Consider the following 24,818-nt stretch of genomic DNA (forward strand, 5'->3'; position numbering starts at 1 on the left):
AATAGAAAGCAATGGAAAATTGCATGTTGCTTTTTAACAAAAGAATGTGGTTCCGTCTTAGAATGGGACCACATCATATTCCCCAGTGGATGTCGTTTGAGGGGACTAGGCGACAGCCTAGACAGCTGATAGGCAACAATAAGATTCCCAAGGATAGTTGTCGTCAGGCAGGCGGCCGATTCTAAAAAATCACAGCCGAATTCTTAACATTTTAACGGTTTTTTTACGTTGATTCCGGGCGGCGCGGTTTTACAACTCCGAACGCAACGCAACGGGAACATGCAGATATGAGAGAGAGACATTTCTTCGGCACTAAAAGTCAATTATATTTATGTAAAACTATGTACCTAATCCCACCAAACCAAATCCAAGTACGTTATATAACCCGTAAGGATTTACGATATCGATGATCTAATGTGGTAGGTATAATATTGATGGGCAAAAAGGAAATGACAAAAAGACCAAAATTTCCACAAAAAACATTGTTTCGACTGTCAGGATTTTCAAACTACCGTCAATCATTTAACAATCGGCTTACCACAACATCCGTTATAAATCGGCTGTATTGCTACCATAGACATGTCAGTAATAAAATTAAATGGACATAGAACGGTAGTGATCTACTGAATAGCGAAAATAAAACTTATATATTTTTTAAAACTTATAAGACACAAAGTCTTTTTTCAGTAGGCAATAGATTTAGAATATTTTAATTTTAAAGCGCGCAAACTTTTTAGCCTTTAAGCGAATAAAATCAGAAACCAGTGGTATAGATATCACAATTGAAAATTTAATCCTCTAAACAATACCTTAGTAGAATACATATTTATGTATCGCAATAAACCTAAAAAAATAATAACTTGCTTTTTCCAAATCATGGAACGTAATATATTACATATATATTGACCATCGGTATCAGGTTTTTCCACTGTATTAAGAATCTTTGCGTATCTGAAAATTTTAAATTAGTAGAAACCGAGGCCGCTGCCCATTAGGCCGCTAATAGGCACGCACTTCCCGGTGGACAGTATTCTGCGGACAAAAATAAAACAATGTAAGCTTTCAGGAATAGCCTGGTTGGAAATAGAGCGAATGCGGACGGTGACGCGACCTTGGCGGCGGTCTGCTCGAAATATGTCATTAGCGGCCCGCGATGCCGCTGTGGAAATGGTGGTACACAGCGAGGGGACAGAAGTAAAGCATGTCATTAATGGTCAGCCATTTTGTAGTCCCCAAGTACGAGCGCGCGTCACCGTTTGATTCATACAAATATAGTCATCTATAAAAAAGCTAAAGCTGTAGATTTTTGTGGACACGGTAAACTCTGAAACAAGTTGGATTTGACAAAACCATTGATTCGTTATTTTGGTTGACTTTGGATCATAGTATTTGGCCTGCACTCTGAAAGTCATACTCAGCTTCGATTTCCTACTGCTCTGAAACTAAAACGACGATTGGAATTATTTAAAAAAAAAAAGTAATTCAACTGCATTCCTTAAAGAAAATAAAAATCGAACGACTCTGTTGTACTATCTGTGTACATAGGCCGAATTATTTTATTATCCACTGAACTTGAAGTTGTTTCTCGTACGCTTAAGGCTAGTATGCACATGAACTTTGTAACGCTAACACGTATGCTGCGAGTTTTTTATTTGGAATTTTAATGTCTCTGCAGCAATATATACTTACAATATAAATAATCCAAATAAAAACCGCGCACACGTTTTTAGTTTGACCTGTCGTCAAATTGAATATGTAGGCATTATGTAGGTATGTTTTTTTTTGTAAATAAAATTATGAGAAAACAACAAACCATAAAATAGTTTCTTAAAGAAAAAATATATGACTGTATTCATATATCTCAAGCCGTGCGTGAAGTCAAAGAGAAATAACTTGTTTTTAAATTAACGTCTCTGAGAATCTCCACGGTGTGTTCACAATACACACACCTGCTGGTCGTGAAGTAGATGGAAATAAATATAGAAGTGAAATAGATTGTCGCAAGTTTATGCTCCGCGAAATGTATATGTTCATATTGTTTGGCACGGCCGACGCGGAAGACAAGCCAACTCGAGCAGCTCTTGGTTGCTGGCGAATCTAACGTCCTAAGTTAGCAAGAAACGCGGCAAGGCAGCGCAACGCGCTTTCACAATATCAAATCTGTGTATTTACTTATGACGTATGTGATCGCCGTAATCACACACATGAATAGTGCGTTGAGCAGTATTCCGTCGTATAGTTGAGACGCTTAAATCTAGCTATGGAAATTTACTGATGAGACATTTTCGGAAATTTCAATACTCTAATAACATGGTGAAAGCGATATTACTGACAGACTGCACTGGCGGACTTTGTAAACAATTTCCAATGAAATATGAATTGCTTGTTGGCTGAAAATGTTGCGATTTATCTATGCCAGTATGATGGCCTGCATGGGTATAGGTTATTCATGAACGCACTGTTTCGGCTCTTTCGGAAAATTATTCTTGAGTAACGGCGTCAGAAAAAGAATAGCAAAGCAACCAGATACTTCGTAAAGTACTTCGTAAGTGCGCTGGATTGATAGACTTTGTATTTTCATTCAACTAGGAAACGGGGAGAGTTTTCAGTCTATATATGGATATGTTTATGGATGCTCCACCATAGTGTTCAAACTACTGCCAAATCTTTGAAAAGAAGAATTCGTGCCGATAACTATTTGCAAAATTTCACACGTGGAAAACTTTGTTGTTCTGTTTGTTTGTTTTTCAAGCAGAACCTATGCTTTTAGGCGTCCAGTAACGTGAAAGTCTTGAAACACGCTGAGATGCGAGTAAGAGAGAGAGAACAACAAAGCGAAGTCATTTGGGGACTGTGCTTTGTATAGAAACCGGGTATACGTAAGCTTTCTTACAAACACAATATTGTTTTTTGTATATCGTAATTATCATCGTATCTCCAAATAATAAAGACACGATTATGACCTCACAATAGCAGAATCGACGTACCATAACCGACCTCCAAATACGAAACCTAATAGTGTTGTAAAAAGAATCATTTCGCGATTAAAGGTTGGCCATTTAATTTTAAATAATTATTTTATTTTCACGAGAAGGAAGTGCGTATGCGACACGTGACGAGGTCGTGATAGCCACAAATATAAACCGCGGAGTTCCGTCGCCGTCGCTGGTTCGCCCTGGGAATTTGCACGAGCTAGGTCATACGAAAGGGGGACATGCACTGGACCGTAGGAAGTGACACGAAAAAAGGGCGGCCTATATCCAGCAGTGGGTTGATGTAGGCTGAAAATTATGACGATGAGGTGCTCTGTCTGTCTTGATAAAATTCCTTCCTTACAGTCGCGTTCTTCATGGCTGAGGGTGGTAGTCATGAACACAACGACTTACTTGGCAATATTAATGAAGTGGTTTGCCATTGCTTTATTCATTCCAAAAAAGTAGATGATAAATTATTAAATAGAGTGCAGGTCTTTACCGCATGTTGATGAAATTATTAGTGACTAAATAAATACTATGCTTTTTACTCTTTACCTACTTTTGCCACAGAAATTCACTATAAACGATCATAATTCTTAGTCCATATCAGCGTAGTCAAGTCCTGGGCATGTTTCAATTGTATCCATTTTGACTTGACGCTGACTATTTGAGTAGTGAGAATAAAAGCCGGTAAGTAAGCATCGTTTGATGGTGGACTGTAAATAGTGGCGGCGCCTGTGCTCAAAGCGGAGTGCGCCGGCGCTCAGCCGCCGGAGTAATACGCGGAACTCGTAAAACGCCTATTGCTGTAAAAGCGTAACTTTCAACATTTTCTTAAGTACAAAATCGTAAACAATCACATTGCCGTATATTACCACCTGTACGGTGATATGTTTGTCAGTTAACGTTGCGAATGCGTTAAGTATTGGCGCGGGTGGCGTGAAATCAGATTGGTCGCCACTAGTCAATTCACATTTCACACTCCCAAACTGTGCCTGGAGCGTCGTTCCGTTTATTACAGATGTTATGGAATAAACCAAGGATAAGTTCACAAGAAAATCGTTAAAAAGGTAAGTGCTAATGACCCATCAAAAAAATAGACAAGTATAATAGTTTCTGCTTAACTATTTACACGGTACTTAGCATACGAAAATAGTTATACAGCGTCAACATCACCTACATTCGGTTTACGTGTCAATAAAACAATACGATATTGCATTGGGGCAATAAAAATCAACGTCAGTCGTCCGCAATATCGCTGGGCGGCCCACGCGAATCCAAATGAAAATAATCTAGACGACGGTGGCTGCCAAAGAAATAAAATAGAGTAGATTTTTCAGTTGGACAGACACGATGTGAACAATAGGTCTCGGTTACAAGGGAAGGACAGCAGTGACGCGTAGCACGGCTGCGGTGCTCGCGTCATTTGGATAGGGTACAGAATATAAACAGATAAACTTATGGTTTCCGGTCAAATACACTAGCCACCACTTAGGTAAATATGCTACCAAATAATGATGCTAACATAGAAATAGTAACAGAGCGATCACCAGTATCCCCTTGACCGATCCAACGGAGGATCCAAGACAGATTCTCATTCATCAGAATCTGTCAGATCTACAATCAACATGTATATAAAATTCTTTCGTAGCTGACTGACAGACAACGCACCACCACCAAATCTACTGCGAGTAGAAAATTGAAATTTGTTTCTTGGAAAATCTTTGAAATTTCCACGAGAACGCGAAATATCGGAAACTCTAAGCCGCGTGCACAACATGTGCATGTGCAACGAAAATCTTGTAAATTTTCCTTTTCTATCTTTCAAGCCTTATCCACAAGGCCAGGCCTGGTTGATGTGATATCGGTAAATTTTAAATATTATTTAATATTGGAACATTTGTTCCACATCAGTTTCCATTTTCTCATCTGTATCGTCGCCAATTTATTTACACGTGCAATTATACCTAGCGAGCTACGCTATCTGGCCGCGAGCGCGCGGCACAAATGATGCCCGGGTATTTATTATGCCAATTCAAGGTGAGCTCAGCTTGCAGCCCGGTTGTTCTAGGTCGCCCACAAAAAAAACTTGTCAATCTGAACGTTCCATTTCATTTGCTTGACCGCAACTGCCAAATTGCAACGAGTTTATTTCATTGGAGAAAAATGTTTCGGCATTTCCGTAGATATTGATGACCAAAGCTGTGGCCAAAGCGTATGCCGGGGATTCACCGCAATAAATATTTTCATTTGGCGTCTCTAAACATTTCAAGAGGATTTGTAGTTTAGATATGCAGGTACTGTGATCAGAACATGTATTTATTTCTGAAATAAATAGGAACTTATTCTTCTGTAATATTACTCTATGGTACTCACAGTAGTACTACTGACCAGTTCCTATAGTAGCTACTTCCTCTACGTTCCTATAGTAGGGTCAGTACCCTAGTACCTAATTAGAATCAAGTAGTCTAGATTTATAGGCCTGAAATCACCAAGCTCACATTTACCCATCTGATAATAATATGTTTGCATTAAACGTTAATAATAAAGTATATCTTAGGCGTGGGTTAGTTTTGTAATTATGGAGGAACAATAAATAAGCCGCACATTGTAAAACGTCGAGCGAATTACTATGTTTAAACGATGCGTACGAGGAATTTATTACTGGCCTGCAGTTGGTCGCTGGATTTTGTTGCGCGAACATCTGGAAAACGCGACATCGACATTGTAGCGACCATTCATTTCCATCCACCCATACAATACATTTAAACGATGTCTTACTTCCTGTACCAAACATTTTAAACTCCGTATGAACATTATAGGTAATTTAATAAGAAAAACAAAATAATAAATTATGGTGTGCTCTTTATTAGGACCTCAAAAATAACTGAACTAATAACTTTGCAGTTATTAGTTCAGTTATTTTTGGAGTATTCGAGTTTGGACGGGCGATTGGTTTTTGTATTCTAAGTAGTAATAAAATATAATCTATATTGTAGCCATTAGTGCCGCAGGTTTTATGGCCACAAGTCCCTTGGCCGAACTTTAGAAACCCGTTGCTACAAAAAAAATTACTCGCACAAACAAGGACGTCGGTAAAAAATATTTTGCAACCCTGGGGCGCTTCTTTGTATAAAGCGCCCTGGTGGGTTTCAACCGGGCCATGATTTAACACCGCTACTGGTCGTCGACATCTGAACTAGTCTACACCGACTAGTTCAGATGTCGATCTTTGTACATTTTGATTGCACGGTGGGTTTCTTGGTTGTGACATACAGTCTCACGGTACATTATAACTTTGAAGTCGGGACTTAAACCGGGACTCCTTATAGCAACGTAGCGTAAACAACATGTTACTACTTATTTGTTTTCAACTTCGATCGATTGGTGTTGATATTAGCAAGTTAAGATTGAATCAAGCGCAGCCAATGGGAATGGCGACACAAATTACAGACAGAACAGAGAATTTAAGCCGCCCCGGTTAAGCAGCGTAAGCATGGGTCTACGTTGTAAATTAAACTTTGGCTAAAAAGGACTTGCATGCCTTTATTAAATTAATTTGTACTGTGACGCTAGATCAGTGCTAACACTTTGATATCGGAAATCGATATTTAATCTTTCTAAAAGAAATAACAGTTTTCATCGATTTATAATGCCCATTTATCGAAATTAATTTTTTACGGAACTCATCCCCTTCCTACCGATTATTTATGACAGTTTCATTTATAATTAAACTAGCTGTTGCCCCGTAGCTCCGCCCGCGTATCCTATCTTTGTCCACGGGTGATTAACTATATCTATTCTATTCCAAATTTCAACAAAATCGGCCCGGCGGTTTGCTGTTAATACGTGTCAGTCAGAACGATCGCATTCATAACGTAAGTAGTGTAAAAGTAAAATCTGCCACCGGTTTCAGCAATAACACACATTATTATTCTCAGTTGTTAAAATGACAAATGAGCAAACGAGGCGTTTCTCAACTGCATACTCTAACTTCTGTACTATCGCTACTTTGTGTCGTCAGTAAGAATGGTCTGTTATGACATGTGCGTGTGCGCAGATTTATAACTCATTTGCTTTGCCTTCCGGGAACCGCCTCATTATTAGCCGGCTTAATTTAAACCTGTGATAGATTGGATTGCTACGGCTCTCGAATCTAGATTTCATTTATACCTATATGTTTGTTTTATCGCTAGCTAAAGGTATTATGTCCGATTCTCTCATCTTGCGTATTTCCAGTTTCATCCGGGGCTGTGACGCCGCGCAAAGCCCGAGGTCTGCGTAGTAAATAAACCTTAAAATTTCGAAGATTCTGATTTGGTTTTACGACCGGCCGCCTGCCTGACGTTAACCATCCTTGGGAATGCTATTGTTGCTTGATAGCTGACAAGGCTACGTGTCCTTTATTCGCCTAGTTCGACACGACATCCACGGGAATGTATGTAGTCCTATTCGGAACCACACGCCACGTATGTCTGATGTGGCTCGTCTGTCTGTATGTCTGTAATGGCCCGTCCCGGCTTCGTTCGGGGTATATATAATTTATTATTTTAAATTATATACCTTAACCTTCCTCAGGGTCCACACTATCTATTGGTGAAAACTGTATGAAGAAAACCTGTGCAGTATTTTTTGAGTTTATCGTGAATAGAGAGACAGACGCGATAAGGGGACTTCTTTTTATAATATGCACAAGGATATTTCAGTAAGCTACATACACATTTATATTACTTTTGTTATATTATGAGTGGGTACTTGGAAGCCTATTTTGTCGGATCTGTGTGTGATATGGAAAAATAACAAATTCTATATCTAACAAATGTTTATATTTATCTGTACAAGTAACGATAAATATTTTGAGGTATGTACAACGATTGCTTCCATTATGGCACTTAAATAAACTAATAACCGCTGGCCTACCATCAACTTTTTTCTAATAGAGATTAATTTAGGAACCCGAGATTGAATGCATTTTTTTATGGCATAGTTGGCTAACGGAACTTGCTATGGAGAGAGATGAGTGGAACAATAAGGGAAAGGCCTTTACCCAGCAGTGGGACACAACTCCTACAGGCTAGAATTTAAAAAAAGTTGGCAAACGAGCATGCGAGTCGCCTGATTTTATAAGCAAATACCTTGAACACTTGGACAACCAATTTGATTCGAATGCCCCAAGGTGGTTTACAATTAGTCATTCTTACAAAGACAAGAATAAGTTTTATTATCTGACTTTGAAATAATTCAACTGTATTGTAGTAATATCAATTTTGTAAATGATTCCTCCATCAAGAAAATAGATGTAGGAATCCGCGGAGAAAACGCTCTGAGAAACACCCCCAATGTGGAATCAGTACTAAATATTAACATTAAGACACGTATTTGCTATGCAGAACTGTTTATGTTAACTGAATCACGCTAAGAGTTGACAGCAAGCCTGCAAATTCAATTTAAGTATCTACATGATTGTTATTTTACTTTTTTATGTACTAGTAGGAGAACCAAGCCACCAGTGATCAGCGCGCCGCCCCTGTAACAATAAATTGTTTTTAAAAACTTGTTATTTTTGACCCCCGACGACATAGGGAGAGTTATTTGTGTGTATCTGTATGTCTGTCCATGGCACCATAGAAGCGGTTGTATCGATTTTGATAGTTTTTTTTTTATTTGAAAGAGTAGTTAATCAAGTGTTCTTAATTATATTTGGAAAATGTCTTCAGCCATTTTAAAACCGTCAGTTCTTTTCTAGCAGATGCCAACAACTTTGCTGTCGGAGGTTACTTAAATTTTTATTTTAGTTTTCATATGTATATTCTAGCGGCTCGTCCCGGCTTCGCTCGGGTGTAAACATAATAAGTAAGTAGCCTATGTCACTCCTATAGGTTTTGCCAATCTCTATGCAAAATTTCATCACAATTGGGCCCAGTAGTTTTCGAGTTTATTAATTACAAACAAAAATACATAACTTTTCAATTTACAATATTAGTATGGATTGCTTTCGAAATAAGACACAAAGCTAAATTCGCTATACACGGATTTTTGAGAACGAACATTGCTCTATTCAAAACATAAATACGAGCGAAGCTTGGTTAGTTATTATATCATGTGCGATGTTATTAATTCTGTTATGCTTTATTTTAAGAGCGAGTTGCACCGTTAAATTTCACGTTGATTCCAACCGGTGCGCCGCTGAGGTTTCGACATAATGGCGTACTTTGCGTTTTTCTACATACGTTGAAGTTAACGTCAAAGTTGACGGTGCAACCCACCCTAAGTGTATATCGAAATTGACAAATGTGTAATTAAATTTCTTGAAAATAATGAGACGGAAACACTTCTGGAATCGAGCGGGAATTGACGTGAAATTTAACTAAACATTTCTGTCGTAGGCGTCCACGTGTTAGAAACGTCACGCAAACCTATTAGAAAAAGTACCGAAATATCAGCATACATCCAGACGAGCAAGAAGACAAGTGTGTGGAGTTTCAGTGTTATTTCACAATACTCATGAATCACAGAGTACAAGTCTTTTGTACCAGTCCGGTAGTAAAGTACAAAAGTATCCATTAAAGTGTTAACGATTTTCCTAGCTTTTATCTAATTAATTGAACTAAATCGATCCATTGGGTGCGGACACAACAATTCTATCTTATCAGAAGACTAACCGGTTTATGAAATCAAAGTTAAATGGATTTGTTACACATGTCCCACATGTTTTTAATAATAATAATAATAATGCTCTGTATGAGCACTGTCTCGGCTTCAGTTCCCGCTGGATTCAGATTTCTTTCATTTCATTATCATTTTCGAAATTAAAGTTGCTCACTTAATTTTGTGTAACGTATTAAGGTGTGTTTATAACAAAGTCCCCCTTGGGCTGTCCACCAACGCCTGGCCTTATACGTTGTGCCCAAGAAATTGGTGGAAAGTCAAAGTGGGAATTGATTGAGGATTCGCTCGTTTGGTATAAAATTACCTATCTATACTATTATTATAAAAAGGTAAGTGTTTGTGAGTTTGTGACTTTGTATGTTTGAGGTGGGTAATCTCCGAAATTACGGAACCGATTTCAAAAATTATTTCACCATTAGAAAGGTACATTATCTAAGATTGCTATAGGCTATAAGTTATCTCAAAATTCCCACGGGAGCGAAGTCCCGCTGGCAATATCTAGTAGTAATATACAGTAAGAATTACAGACTAACCGCTTTCTAAACAGTGAGTGCGTCCAATGAGTCAGCGCAGTTTGTTTAGATGTAAGAATCTGCTGCATTAAATTTTATCGGTTTCCAAGAACATTTGTATTCACACTTAGCGCGAATTATTGAGTTATTAGTATAACAATATTTTAATTATTCCCTATTAAAATACTCGAATATAAACAAGACTTACCTCATTATTTACTTCATGTTTATAATTAACTCGACTTTGGCCGCGGCTATGCCCGCGTTAATTTTCCGGGATGAAAGCTATATAATGTATGTATCCTATGTTTTTCTCCATTCTTCAAACTACTTGTATGCAAAATTTAGAGAAGATTGGTTGAGTAGATAGAGCGTGAAGAGGTAACAAACTTACTTTCACATTTATAATATTAGTTAGGAATTAGGATTCCTTCCATTCATATCTATATCACCTAAGTATTTTCATAAACTTAAGGCCTAGTAGTGCGGGCGATAGGTTTGTTTGGATTAATACAAATTTTACTTAGTTAACTTTACTAGAATTGTTACTCTTTGCTAAATACATACCAAAACACGACTTGGCTTAGCGGCGAATGCCTGTAGACTGTGAACTTGGTTATCTGATACTCTCTGCTGTCATTGAAATGTTTCAATATTTTTTCCACACTGAAAATAAAATTAATTAACAAATATCTATACAATATTATAATAACATAGTCTGTCTGTCTTTTACGCTTTCACAGCTGAACCGCTGCTGAAGCGATTTTGATGAAATGTATGCATGTAGTTATAGACCCGAAATTGAACGTAAGCTACTTTTTTAATTTCTAACCCCAGAGACGAGAAATAGGGTGTGAAAGTTTACAACGCACCCAATGAACCTCTTATGTTATTTATGTAACTGTGTCTATCAAGTGACGGAAAAATATAAAAATTACCACGTCTCGTTACGCATCTTAAAGTTTTATCAAGGCATCTTAAATGTGATTAAACAATTCTGAGATTTTGAAATTGGATTTTCTAAATCTGAATAAACATGTGAACATTAAAGCGGCAGGCACTCACGTATAATTGGAGGCGGTTGCAACCAGCGCTGTCCTCCTGCCATAAGGCTTGACATCCACCGAGCCGATCCCAGTCAGCACAGACGCCACCTACAACCAGAGCGATAAATCCTCATAAATAGTGATTGTGCAACACTAGCAACATAATGTCATTGTAGAGCTATCTATAGCCCGCAGCACAACACTACTATAGCATAATGAAATATCGCGACGAGCGACATTCGCTCTAAGATAATTGTATTTATATCTTAACCTTAAATCAACCTTGACAGTGGCATGAAAAATGACTTTTCTAAAAGTCCCAGAAATCAAACACCGGGCGATGTTTAAAAAATGTCCAGAAGTAAAAATAAAAGTTGTTCCGCGTGTGACACTTGGGTATTATCAATCTGTTTTAACTAGCAACGGGAAATATGCGGAGTACGGCATGTGTGTGTGTGTGTGTGTTGCGTTGGCCGTGTGCCAGTCGGTCGGTTTTCAACTGAAGATCTTGTCAAGCTGTGTTTGTGTGACGTCGTGTGCGCAGACAGGCAATAGCAGATGCTGTTAAACACGGGGCGGTGATGTCTATGGCAAACTGGTAATTACCGGGTTTATGATAAATGCCCAATTTCGTTTCTTGTCTAATATTTAAGGCCAGAGGTATTATCAAAAGAGGGTAAATAAAGGAAATGTCTAATTCGTGAAAATGATAATTCAAAATGATCATTTTTATTCTTCCATTTTAATTATTTATTAGCTACTGAGATTTTCTTCCGAGACAAAGTGGCTTAAAATTTGGTTAAAATAAGTTTAACTGTTTTTCGTAAAATGTAACAGACATCTATTCATACACCCCCACAAACATTTCCATGTAATATTTCCAGTAGTAGGCGGTGGACATTCAATCGACGAAGTAGATATCGTCGCGAACAACACTTCGCGCCGGGTGACAATTATGACTACCGTAACAGTAACATATGGCCGCTAATTTTGGCTCCGAGGATTGAGACGGCGCGGATGGGCTCCGCACTGTTTACAGATTGGACAAAAATAGTTCTCTTGTGTCCGTTATGTAAACCTTTGATGTTAAGGCGACCCAAGCCGGGGTGTTGTTTGTGTTATTTATTGTATCTTTATATTATTTATTAATACCTGCGAAATTCCAGACAGTGGTTGCCTTCAGGCAGTCGCTATAAAGGCATGAGGCAACGAAATAACAGCCTAATACAGATATGTTATACATCTATCGTTGAATAGTTCGCTAAACTTCAGTTTCGGAATACACTGCTAGTTTTTCATCAATACATATAATAAAATCGAAGAAAGGTCGAATTTGTACATTGGATATATTTTTTAAATTCTTCATGGAATATACTTAGTTACTGATATAGATGACGAAAATATAGTTTTCGAAATTTTTGTCTGTCTGTCTCTCTGAACGCGCATCACTTGAAATCTACTAGGTACGGAATATCTACTTTACATTACATAGCAGGAAGCGGGACTGGACAAGTTTGCGGGACGAGACACGCAGCGGGAAACAGAAAATTGAACTAAAGATGAGGAAAAATGCGAATTTGAATCATATATACCAGTCTTACAGAGTACGCCATAAAATTACTGAGATTTTGCTATGAAATTCACGCGGGCGAAGGCGCGGGCAAAAGCTAGTTGTAAATAAAAGCTCTAATACAAACTATGCATTCGTGGATAGTGTGTAGCCGGCATATGGGACGCTTTGCAATAGGTACAGGCCGCGATGTCCTAATACGCTAACAGTCCTACACGGAACGCATGGCGATTAAGAAAATAAAGATATCAAGCGATGTAATTACCCTGAATATATCTCTTACTATTCGGTATTTCTCTATAACTATCTATAGATTAACTATAAATTAAGACATAATATATGGTTAATACCACATCCACAATAACGCACCTAAGATCAATACATCACATTCAAACGCAACACAATATAAAAGCCCTTTAATCTAAAGTGCCAAATCCCATTAAATGGCATATTTATCTGCTTCTCAACAGTAATTACTATCTGTTCAGGCTAAGCTCTATAATCTTTTGGCGGTTTTCCTAATTAGTAAGAGGTAATTTATGTGTTCACCGAGTTTAATGGGAGAATGACGTATGTGTGGCCTGCGCTGTGACGTAGTGGCAATGTAAATGGATGATCATCATAATGTATGTACAGTCATAACAAATTGGGTTAGCCCCAAAGTAAGTTCGAGACGTGTTATAGGATACAATATTTTATAATAAGTATTATATAGATAAATATCCAGGATCAAGGTCAATCTGAAAAATATAACTTTCTATCTTGACCTGGGTGTAAAGGTGCAAAGGGTGCATTATATAATCTTATCTACTAAAAATTTGCTTGTATATAGTAAGGAGTGTCACGCTTGAAATCACCGTTAGGTGCGATAGTACAGTGAAGGTCCATTTTTAATGTTTGTGTTTGCGCGGACTTTTTAAATTACGGAATTTAAAATAGTCATAGTGACTCGGTAGTAACTGGCGCCAGGTAGTGAGTGAAAATTCATTGTTCATTGCGATTGTGGTGCGCGTACTTTTAAATAAGATAAGCTTACATTACAGTCATCATCAGCCATTTAATGGACTCCTTGAAAATGCTATTGTTGCTATCAGACGTCAAGATGTCAGATAGAAATATATGACCTTGGTCAAAGCAGACGGAATAGTTATATAGGCAGAGACATAGGCGTAACCACACTATTGCTATTGACAATTGTGTAGGCGCAAATCGGACTAGAGGTAGGGTTTTCATTGAAATAAAATATTACGGTCATATTATTCTTGCTCGTATATGCTACTATAATACTAAAAATGTACTATTGGTTTCCATTATGGATTTAAACAAATATTAGAATAGCAGTTTAAACTCACCTTTCCGACATTGATTACTCGTTCTTTTAAAGATTTCACGTATAAGAAATCGGGCCTATGACTCGGAGGGTCTGGTCCGGCTAGGTTCTAGAAAAAAGAAAAACAAAATTCAAAACAAAAAACGTGGGCAGCTAAACGTGGCCTTCGAATTAAATAAATAAAATAAATAAATATATTAGGACAAATCACACAAATTGAGCTAGCCCCAAAGTAAGTTCGAGACTTGTGTTATGAGATACTAACTCAACGATATTATATTTTATATAATATAATACATATATAGATAAACATCCAAGACCCGGGCCAATCAGAAAAAGATCATTTTCCATCATGACCCGACCGGGGATCGAACCCGGGACCTCTCGGTTCAGTGGCAAGAATCTTACCACTGCGCCACCGAGGTCGTCTTAAATTCGCAACTCTTGGCTCTGTCTACCCCGTAAAATAATATTCCAGAGACAGTAATCTTAAATAAGTTATTCTCTTTGTGGCACAATGGCTGCACTAATGTAAGTATGTATTTAAAATAGATTCAGTTTTCTTATTTGAACTGCATTGCTCCTTTCTTAAAAATATGTTCAAGCGGTTGATCTACTCTTATCATCTGCTATTCTTTAGTGTTATAGTTCTGGAAACAGGTATAGTGTGTGTGTGTGTGTATTTTTCTTACTTGAATTGCTATAGTTTCCTGCCACGGATGCCCAGTTGTTTGAAAAGGACGTATTAAAATAAAAGAGTTTACATAATATAATATAATGTTGTTCCTCACCATGTAGGCGATGGCGCCCCGGATGACGTTGATCTTGTTGCAGTGCGGCGCGAGCGCGGCCAGCTGCTGACGCGGGCCCAGCGGCCGGTAGGCGCCGCTGTTCTCGCACGCGGCCCAGTGTCCGAGGCGGATGAAGCAGTACCCTGCTCATTCATTATCACTAGAGAGCGGATCCTATGCATTCGCATATTTGCATATGCATTTGCGTGTTTGCATACGCATTTGCGTGTTTGCATATGCATTTGCGTGTTTGCATATGCATTTGCGTGTTTGCATATGCATTTGCGTATTTAATCCATATAATAGCATAATTAATAATACTAATAGCATATTTTCTCTAAAATATAATTGTTATGCATATTATCGAAGGCAGCGCATTCACGAGTAGGCGCTCGCGACGATATTTTATCTCTTTCAACCTTTGTACTTAGTTCCTATTTGTAAGTTTTATATTGACACTGTTATGATGTATACATAAATAAATAAATAAAATGAAAGATAAAAATATCGTCGCGAGCGCCTACTGTATTACACCCCACTTATTATACATATGCTATTATTGTGTTCATTGTTGGTAATAATTGATTGTTTACGAAAATATGAAATAATGTTACTATAGCCATTATCTATTACTATTATATATTACTAGCCGCCCGTCCCGACTTTGCTCGCGTAAAACATAATAAATTATATACCTAAACCTTCCTCAGGTACCACACTATCTATTGGTGAAAACCACATGAAAATCCGTGCAGTTAATTTGAAGTTTATCGCGAACAGACAGACAGATGGAGCAGAAGACTTTGTTTTATATATGTATAAGGATCATTGGATGATTTTTATTTTTTGAAAGAGATTCCGAGAATTTGATAGAAATATCAATAAGCGTTCCCGAGAAAAACAATCTTGACAGACGGACAGACCTATGCACAACGAAGTAATGCTATAAGAGTCCCGTTTTTGCCTTTTGAGATATAGTACAATAAAAACTATCGTACTATTAAATTTGAAAAAGTTTTATAATTGTAGAATTTATTACCTGAGCAGTAAGAGTCCCAGCCGGCCTCGTGGTAACTCTGCTTGACGTCGAACGGAGTGCTCAGTCTGATCAGGTTCACTCCGTGTTCTAGTTTCTTACATTTGCCTTCTGAGAAGAATTCGTATAAACTGAAAAAAAATAAAATATGTTTTTGTAGCGAATTTATTTGTGTAATTACAACGCAAAAGACAAGAGCAGGGGCAATCTAGGGTCTAAAGAAAGGGATGCGCGTATTTAACAGAAAAGGAAGGCCGTCCTGTTTTTCTTTCTATTATATTCCTGCATCCCTTTCTGATGTGTCTTAAATCGGAGAGTGTAGCCGGTCTTATTAGATTTTTTTATACTATTTGAGCTATAAGCTATTGATAGATAGTGTCCAGGATTTAAATAACAATAAAATAACTGCACTGGCCACCAAAGTTGTATTAGAGAAATAAGTTGACGATGTTATTCTAATTTCAAATATTTTTCACTGTCAAGAAAATTGCCGCCGATAGTTGTGTTGTATTTTTGTTTTCCAATATATATTTACATTTTAATTGCCACTACACAAGAGTTTCATTTATTACGACCATAGATATTGTTCATTTGGTCCTTCAGAGTCGAATAATGCTAGCGGAAAAGATAGCTTAGTGCAAGTGTAGTGGCACACTATTGTTCCGTTTGGATTGTGATTACATAGTCACCACAATTTGAGGCACTGCTGCTTCAGACCGTAGAAAGGAAAATCGGTCAGGATTCTAGCGGATACATAGTGAGGAATACGGCGGCCGGGAGTTCGATTCCCGGAGGAAACACTCATACTAGGATTTGGATTGGCTTTCTGGTTGCGGGCGCTTATACAACCAGCGTCTGCATAAGAAATACAGTGAGTGCTATTCTACACACAAGTGAAATATTGTAAGTACAGTTTGTTTACATTTACAAGTCATACAAAGTGAATCGGGCATAGTGATTCAGTGCAGCTTCCATCGACTATATGGACACGTTGGACTTTTGTAAATAGACTAGGTTACACTTGTGTCTGTATATTTGTTGTAAAATAACGTCAGAACACACCTATATATTTATTGGTTTTTGTACATAATTTAGTGTTTTAAAGTTTATATTGTGTTGTGGTTAAATGTTTTAATTTGATTTGTATATATATTTGTGTACTTGTATAACTGTAACTATGGAGTCCTTCCTAGCCCTTCAGAAAGATATTAAAGGAAAAATCAGTAGAGCTAGAGGTAATTACAACAAATACAATAAGGACCGTATAACAGTGTCATATATAGAAATCAGGTTGGAACAATTGGAGCAGCAGTGGTCATTATTTAACAGCACTCACACTAAATTAATTAGTACTGTAAAGGAGTCTGAGCTAAGTTGTTCAGACTATTTCAAAAATGGTATGTATGACGAGGTTGAAGATGTATATGTAGAGTATAAAACGGAGTTAAGAAATGTTTTATTTAATTTGTCAAGATCAAGTGATCCATCTGCCCATTCAGGTTGTACTCGTAATTGCGATAACATTGGTAGTTCAAATGCTCAAGTTAAGGTAAAGTTGCCAGAAATTAAAATACCTATTTTCTCTGGAAAATACGAGGAGTGGCAGTCATTTCGTGACCTGTTTCTTGGCCTTGTGCATAATAACAAATGCTTAGATGATGCACAAAAGTTATATTATTTGAGAGGTCATTTGAAAGGGGAAGCGGAACAGCTGCTACGCAGTGTTCATATGACCTCTGACAACTATTCCTGTAGCTGGGAAAAGCTAGAGCAAATGTATAACAATAAAAGGTATTTGGCTAATAGTATTCTGAATCGCTTATTTAATCAAAGAGGTTTAACAACTGAATCGGCTATAGATATAAAGAAAATGGTTAACACTACTTCAGATTGCGTGGAATCAATTAGGAACTTAGGTGTCGACACTTCAACCTGGGATATTATTATTGTACATTTAATTAGCTCTAAGTTAGATAAGGAAACTCGCAAGGCCTGGGAATTAAAGGTGTCTTCGGATTGTATGGATGAATTGCCTACATACAAACAGTTTATAGATTTTCTGACTTCTCGGTTCCGAGGCCTGGAGAATTTAAGCGATAAATCGAGGCTGTCTCTAGAAGACAGAGGTACTATAAGAAAGACAGTGTCCTTTCATGTACGGAAATTATCCTGTGATTTTTGTACAGGTAATCATAAATTAGGTTCCTGTGTTAAGTTTAAAAGAGCACACAGTGACACCCGCCGTAGTTTTGCCAAAGAGAGGGGCCTATGCTTTATTTGTTTAGGTTATAATCACACGGCAAGGTTTTGCAAATATGTTTATAAGTGTAAAATATGTCTAGGGCGACACCATATCTTGCTCCACCCCAGCTGTAGTTCGGGGAGTCAGGTAGGTAAAGTTTCGCCCTCGTTTAATACAGTCCACAAAGAGGGAGTGATGACTATAAATAAATAAATAAATAAATAAATATATTAGGACAAATCACACAGATTGAGCTAGCCCCAAAGTAAGTTCGAGACTTGTGTTATGGGATACTAACTCAACGATACTATATTTTATAACAAATACATATATAGATAAACATCCAAGACCCGGGCCAATCAGAAAAAGATCATTTTCCATCATGACCCGACCGGGGATCGAACCCGGGACCTCTCGATTCAGTGGCAAGAATCTTACCACTGCGCCACCGAGGTCGTCGATGACTAAAGGTCTCACACAGGCTGATGGGACTCAGCCCAATGTTTCATGTAGTAAGACAGCAGTTATGTTACCAACTGCTGTAGTAGAGACTGACTCAAAAAATGGCAGTCGTGAATTAGTTAGAGCCTTGTTGGATCAAGCATCCCAAGGATCTTTTATCTCTCAAGCCCTGGTACGGCGCCTTGGCTTGAAGGAAACTCATTCCGAAAACCTTACTGTGGGTGTTGCCAATAGTAAGGTAAATTCAAAGTATTCGGTAACCCTTAGTATAAGGTCTAAAGTAGATCCAAACTGTGTGGTTCAGGTTAAAGCAAATGTGCTTAGGACTATCTCGTCATATATCCCAGCATCAGAATTAGTTAGGGCGAAATGGGATGGTGAGATTGAGAAACATTTGGCCGATCCGGGTTACCACAGGCCGAACCAAGTGGATTTATTGTTAGGTGCTGAGGTATACAGTGGTATTTTACAAACGGGCGTTCAAAGATGTTCCACAGGATTGGCAATCGCACAAAACACGTCATTTGGATGGATTGTGTCTGGTATTGCTGATGTAAAATCTCGTTATGTTCCCTTTAGACGTGTTGCGAGTAGGTTAAGTTATTAGAATACCTTATCTGTAAATACTGTGGACACTTATTATTCATAATTGCTGTAATTTGTTTTAAATAAAAGTTTTAAGTCAATAAATGTATCTGACTGGTGGTCATTCATTAAGAACTGGATATAATATTAATATTTTTGCTTGTAACAAATTATTATGAGTTTGTTACCACCTCCAAGGAAGAATGCAGTTTGTTTTCCAGCCATGCTGCATATTTTGGCATGGCGGGCGGTTTACAATCATTATGAAGGACATTCTGCAATTATGTCCTTGGCGGGCGGTATGTCCAGGATTTAAATAACAATAAAATAACTGCACTGGCCACCAAAGTTGTATTAGAGAAATAAGTTGACAATGTTATTCTAATTTCAAATATTTTTCACTGTCAAGAAAATTGCCGCCGATAGTTGTGTTGTATTTTTGTTTTCCAATATATATTTACATTTTAATTGCCACTACACAAGAGTTTCATTTATTACGACCATAGATATTGTTCAGATAGATATATAGATTTTGTAATAAAAGCAATAGTAATAAATATATAAAATTAAGTACTTACTCTTGCAGTGAATTAGATTTCCACATCTCATCAAAAGATAAGTTATTCTTCATTACATGAGAAATGTATTTTGTATCAAATATTATTGGGAGCACATCATGTATGTTCTTCTTGAAAGTAGAGTACTTCTGTGGCAATGGACCAATAAACTGATTATGCAGGAGTACTGTGTCCAAAAACATATTGTGTCCAATGAGAGGCTTCCGTTCCGTTTTCAATAATGAAATGATTTGTGAAAATCCCAGTATATGTCTCAACAGATTATCTTCTAATATCGCCATTGGTGCACTATTGGCACCTTGGATGTCTTTATTTCTGTATACAAGTACCTGGAAAGGGTATTAAAATCATCAATAAAAGGTCTGTCAGCTAGAGATTCTTCTCATAACACTTGCGACCTATCACTATTGAATCTCAGTTCCATCAACAAGCCTGTATAAAGAAAGAAAAGCTTTAATTGGCAAAAAAAAAATACAAGTCATAAACATGTTACAATTTATAAGTAATAAACATAAGATCGTTACCGAAAAGGCTGCCAGCTCAGCTTTATGCTGTGGCATGAACCACAGTTTTGATTTTCAGCTGGGCTTTAAATCGTATAGCTAAATATGGACTCGAGTTTCACAATTTCTTTCTCTATCTACCCCATAAGTGAACACGTGTACTAGTACACGTCATTGCTATGTCATATTATATGAAATTCAGTATTATATATTTATACAACATGACATATGAAAATTGATATTATAAACTTTGTTGGTATTCACACTACAAAGAGTAATAAAACAATAAATTCATTTTTGATCAAAAAATAACTTGATTTTGGTTAAATTGTTTGAAGAAACAATTTAAAGGGCACTCAACATCCACAGGTGTTATTATAATGCGAGAGAAATAGAGAGTGAGATAACATGTTAAATACCAGCACCACTTGCTCTATGTTTATAGAAAAAAAAAAGAGGTTCCAGCCTACTTAATTTACCTTATTGCTATTACCTAAGCTATCGGTGGTGAGCACTTCGGGGAAGCGTAACCTGATTTCATTGTGAATTATATATCGTAGCACTGGATTCTCTACATCCAAATACATTGTGTCTTCTTCGCTTTTGATCAGCCATCTGGAAATTACATTTTATATTATTGGCTCTCACTCATGCTCGCATGAGTCGAATTGGTTGCATTTGGAGCTGTGATGCCGCGAAGCCCCGGTGTCAGCGTAAAAAGACACCTTTAATTTATTCAACAGGTAACTTAGGTATTCTCTCCATGGGAATTTATAAAAATATTTTATATGTTTTTGTTCGTAATTATTCAGTTTATTTAGCCAGTAAAACAAGAGAGATATAGTAAATGGAAAAGTAAGGACAAAGTTGCTGTTTATAAAAAATGAAATTTCTATCTGCTGGCCCGTGAGAGTTGAGTTGAAAGACAAGCATATTACAGAAAAATATAAAATGAAAACTAAATCATACACAAAGTAGACTACTTTCAAAGTACTTGACATATATGTATAACACATAATAAAAATGTAAAATACCTATTGTGATGATAAGGGAGGAAGTGAGTTTTAACATTTTTATTAAAAACCTTACTATGCCCTTCACAGTGGAGTATTTGCCACATGTTTATTCAAGTGCCATGTTTTTGTTATCATAACAACATACTCTTACTTCACTTCTTTCAAGAACTATTTCCGCAATTAGGCCTCTTTCACTGGCAATATTTATGGTCCTAATTTAAGGCAACATGTTTACAATGCTGTTGAGTTTGTTATTACATAATTCCTGCATGTAGTGTTCGCTCGTAGAAGATTGTTCTAATCATAAGTTTTTTTTGTATTGTGATTGTTGTTGGTGAATTGTAACAATCAGTTTGCGAATCAAATAAAGATAAAAAAAAGAAAAGAAAAAAAAGATTCCTTTGAGTTTTCTAAATCAACATCATTAGCAAGATGATAACTTTAAACCTATTAACATAAACTTGTGTAAACTACTTTCTAATACTCATATCAATTCCATATCATAAATTAATTAGCTTATAACTATGTATTATATAAAACTTATATATATATATATATATATATATGTTCAATATATATAAGTTTATTTTGATGTTGATTTAGAAAACTCAAAGGAATCTTTTTTTCTTTTCTTTTTTTTTACGATTAGAACAATCTACTACGAGTGATGCTGACCAAAATCAACAAAACATTAAAAATAGATAAAATATAGTAGTTGCTTTTAAAACTAATACAAATATGATTATTGCCAAAGATTAAAATACAAAACTTACTTGGAAACATCAGAACAATAGTTTTGTATGATTTTCTCATCAGTCATTTCCAAGTCTTGAATGAGATTAGCAAATAATGTCTTATCCTTAATTTGTTGTTGGATTCTGTTCTCTTCTACTTTACTGAGGTAGGGGATTCCCTCATACAGGAACTGAAATTTCAGAAAGTACAAATATTGGACACAAGTTTGAGAATGATCATTCTAAAATATGGCTTAAAACATTTATCAGTTTAACAATAGCTATCTCAGTGCATAAGAATTGTGTGCATTGAATTATTTATTTAATTAAAAATTATTACCCCTGGAGAAAAGTGGTGAAAGTTTGTATGACAAATTCACCCAATACATTTGGCCATGTACAGGAAATAGCTAGTTCACAAAAATTGCAAATTAACATCGAAAATTTTATTTTAATTTAACTTTAATATACATATTAACAACTTAACTTTATTTAACTATATAAAAAAATTTAACTTGAGCTCACCTTATTAAAATTGAATTTGTGCTTACATAGGAACTTCAAAGTTGACGCTTGGAATATGAATGACTGGTCAATATTTCCAAATACTTGAGGACATAGATGGAATGTGTAGCCATTGGCAACATATGTGTCCAAGTCCCGTTCATATTGGTATATTGTCAGCCCAACTTGCGTCATTATCATTTCACTAGCCTTATTTTTTAATAGATTATACCTGTCCTCATTTGTATCAAATAACCTGGAAATATTTAAAAAGAATATTTAAGATATAATAAGCTTTCACTTTTGTTGATTTATTTACTAGGTAGTATGTGAATTGGAGATGATAATGTTAACATCTATAAACAGTAAGTCTATATGTATTATGTCAACGGTCCATTGTGTCAGCATTTTCCATACTTCTGCAGCAGTGTTTCGGTTCACATAATAATTACGTATGTAACTAGTCTAATTCTACACTATTCAAACGCAGACTCCAAATATTTTCAGTTCATATGCTTAGTTTATCTCATTTACCTGTATTTGTATTTTTCTCCACTCAATAAAGCACTGAATTCAGCATCAAACCCAATGAAACACGATCGTTTTATATTTCTGGTGATGTTATCCAGCTGGTCTAAGAAATTGTTTCTTGTTATCTCCATGATTTTATTAGATTTTTAACGGGACACTCTAAAATAAGGAATACTTGTATTAAAGTTTATAAACAACATTTCCAAAACATTATTTTTTTGGAAATCACAGACTAGACGATTACCTTATAAGAATTATATTTAACAAAGATCTAGATGAAGTTTAAGATCTAGATTTTAGGCACAATAATAATTAGCTCAAAGCTAAATTATATAGGTATTTTGAAGGTAGAAATATGTAAAAACATCAGGTTTTATGGTTATGTTTGTTTGAATTTTAAATGAAGGAAGGAAGAAGGCGATTTGAGGTTATGGTAAGCTGTCAATGTGATTACTTGACAGTGACGCACATAATTTCTCATTTTTTTATTTTTAATTATATAAACAGGCAACTTTATTCGCTTCATACAGCACAACCTTCTGTTTGTTTTAGTTTTTAGGTGTAACCATCTGCTGCACCTAGGTCAAGCCGAAGATAAGCTGGCTACACCTAGGTGTAACCATCTGCGGCCTGCTACACCTAAGTCTAGAAAGAAAGAAAGAAAATAACAGCAAAACCTAGGTCTAGCCTGATATAAGTAGATAGGTCTAACCGGTTAAACCTAGGTGTTTAGCCGTAACTAGTACAGTAAGAGGGTTATGCTATGTCTGTACATATGTAACATATGCCATATTAAATAGAATATAAATTATGGTTTGTGATTCATAAAGGATAACTTAATATAAGCCAATAATAATAAATATAAATAATAAATATAAATATATTGGGACAAATCACACAGATTGAGCTTGTCCCAAAGTAAGTTCGAGATTTGTGTTATGGGATACTAACTCAACGATACTATATTTTATAATAAATACATATATAAATAAACATCCAAGACCTGGGCCAATCAGAAAAATATCATTTTCCATCATGACCCGACCGGGGATCGAACCCGGGACCTCTCGGTTCAGTGGCAAGAACCTTACCACTGCGCCACCGAGGTTGTCAAATATAATAATAAGCAAAAAAAAATATTTTTATTTTTGTTTGTCTCCATGTTTGTACGTGCTTCACGCAAAACCTTTTGGATAGAATTTGATAGAGTTTTCACAGTTGATTGTTATAAGTTTAATCGCATTACGTTGCTTAGAGCCCATCATATTGACAATAATATTATGCAATAATGATTGAGATTTTACTTTGTTTAGAAGGGAAATTCACGCAGGCGAAATCGCGGGCTAAAGCTAGTCGGTTTTAGAAAAAGGTTTTAAAAGATTTATTATCTTCCGGATCTCGGGCGTTGACGTGTTACAACTACGAACATGATGAGAAAGTAACATTTTATCTCAGGCCTTCAGAACAGCTGAGTGTCACCAATATCTGAGTAACTAGGTAGGTACCTACTAGATTTATAATTGAGCTCGCCTCAGTCACGTAATATAATAACGCAGTAGATACCTCGGCATAGTTTAATACGTCTGTTACACAATATTATGTTGCATAACTGCGCAGAGGCACGGAGAGAGCGTTCGGGCAAATTTACTTCCGAAACAGCCCTGTGACAACGAAATGTGGTGAGCACAGAATGTATACTGTCAAGATATTGTAGTAGGTACCCTGGTCCTAGTA

At 36.5% G+C, this 24,818-nt stretch overlaps 1 protein-coding gene and 1 long non-coding RNA gene across 4 annotated transcripts; one reads left to right on the top strand and one right to left on the bottom strand.

The window, feature by feature from the left end:
- Positions 1 to 718: 718 nt before the first annotated feature.
- LOC128683907 (pre-piRNA 3'-exonuclease trimmer-like) lies at positions 719 to 23,510 on the bottom strand. Of its 2 annotated transcripts, XM_064437063.1 has the most exons (13): positions 23,329 to 23,510; positions 23,088 to 23,241; positions 22,575 to 22,809; positions 22,089 to 22,240; positions 20,779 to 20,914; positions 19,797 to 20,125; positions 15,933 to 16,060; positions 14,894 to 15,036; positions 14,125 to 14,211; positions 11,222 to 11,310; positions 10,724 to 10,822; positions 8,451 to 8,502; positions 719 to 1,032 (listed from the first exon to the last, which is right to left on the bottom strand). In XM_064437063.1, exons 2-13 carry the CDS (start codon positions 23,213 to 23,215, stop codon positions 1,000 to 1,002), a joined length of 1,611 nt encoding a protein of 536 aa, XP_064293133.1. In that variant the 5' UTR covers positions 23,216 to 23,241; positions 23,329 to 23,510; the 3' UTR covers positions 719 to 999. The 2 variants fall into 2 exon arrangements, with proteins under 2 accessions (XP_064293133.1, XP_053625964.2); XM_053769989.2 differs by lacking the exon at positions 719 to 1,032 and having other exon boundaries at positions 7,786 to 8,502; positions 23,088 to 23,243; positions 23,329 to 23,509.
- Positions 4,238 to 9,441, top strand: LOC128683911 (uncharacterized). Of its 2 annotated transcripts, XR_008406334.1 has the most exons (4): positions 4,238 to 4,470; positions 5,162 to 5,272; positions 7,554 to 7,680; positions 9,362 to 9,441. It is a non-coding gene; the product is annotated as an uncharacterized LOC128683911 (long non-coding RNA). The 2 variants fall into 2 exon arrangements; XR_008406335.1 differs by lacking the exon at positions 4,238 to 4,470 and having other exon boundaries at positions 5,046 to 5,272.
- Positions 23,511 to 24,818: the final 1,308 nt, after the last annotated feature.

Source organism: Plodia interpunctella, chromosome 3 (genome assembly GCF_027563975.2).
Source record: "Plodia interpunctella isolate USDA-ARS_2022_Savannah chromosome 3, ilPloInte3.2, whole genome shotgun sequence".
Classification (NCBI taxonomy): Eukaryota; Metazoa; Arthropoda; class Insecta; order Lepidoptera; family Pyralidae; genus Plodia; species Plodia interpunctella.

Excerpts from the sequence above, each read along its gene's own strand:
- LOC128683907 (XM_064437063.1), bottom strand. The coding sequence starts at position 23,215 with ATGGAGATAACAAGAAACAATTTCTTAGACCAGCTGGATAACATCACC. Across the intron at positions 20,915-22,088 it reads TATTGTTCTGATGTTTCCAA|ATGGCTGATCAAAAGCGAAG; the intron begins GTAAGTTTTGTA and ends TGTAATTTCCAG. Across the intron at positions 11,311-14,124 it reads GAGTAATCAATGTCGGAAAG|GTGGCGTCTGTGCTGACTGG; the intron begins GTGAGTTTAAAC and ends CTCTGGTTGTAG.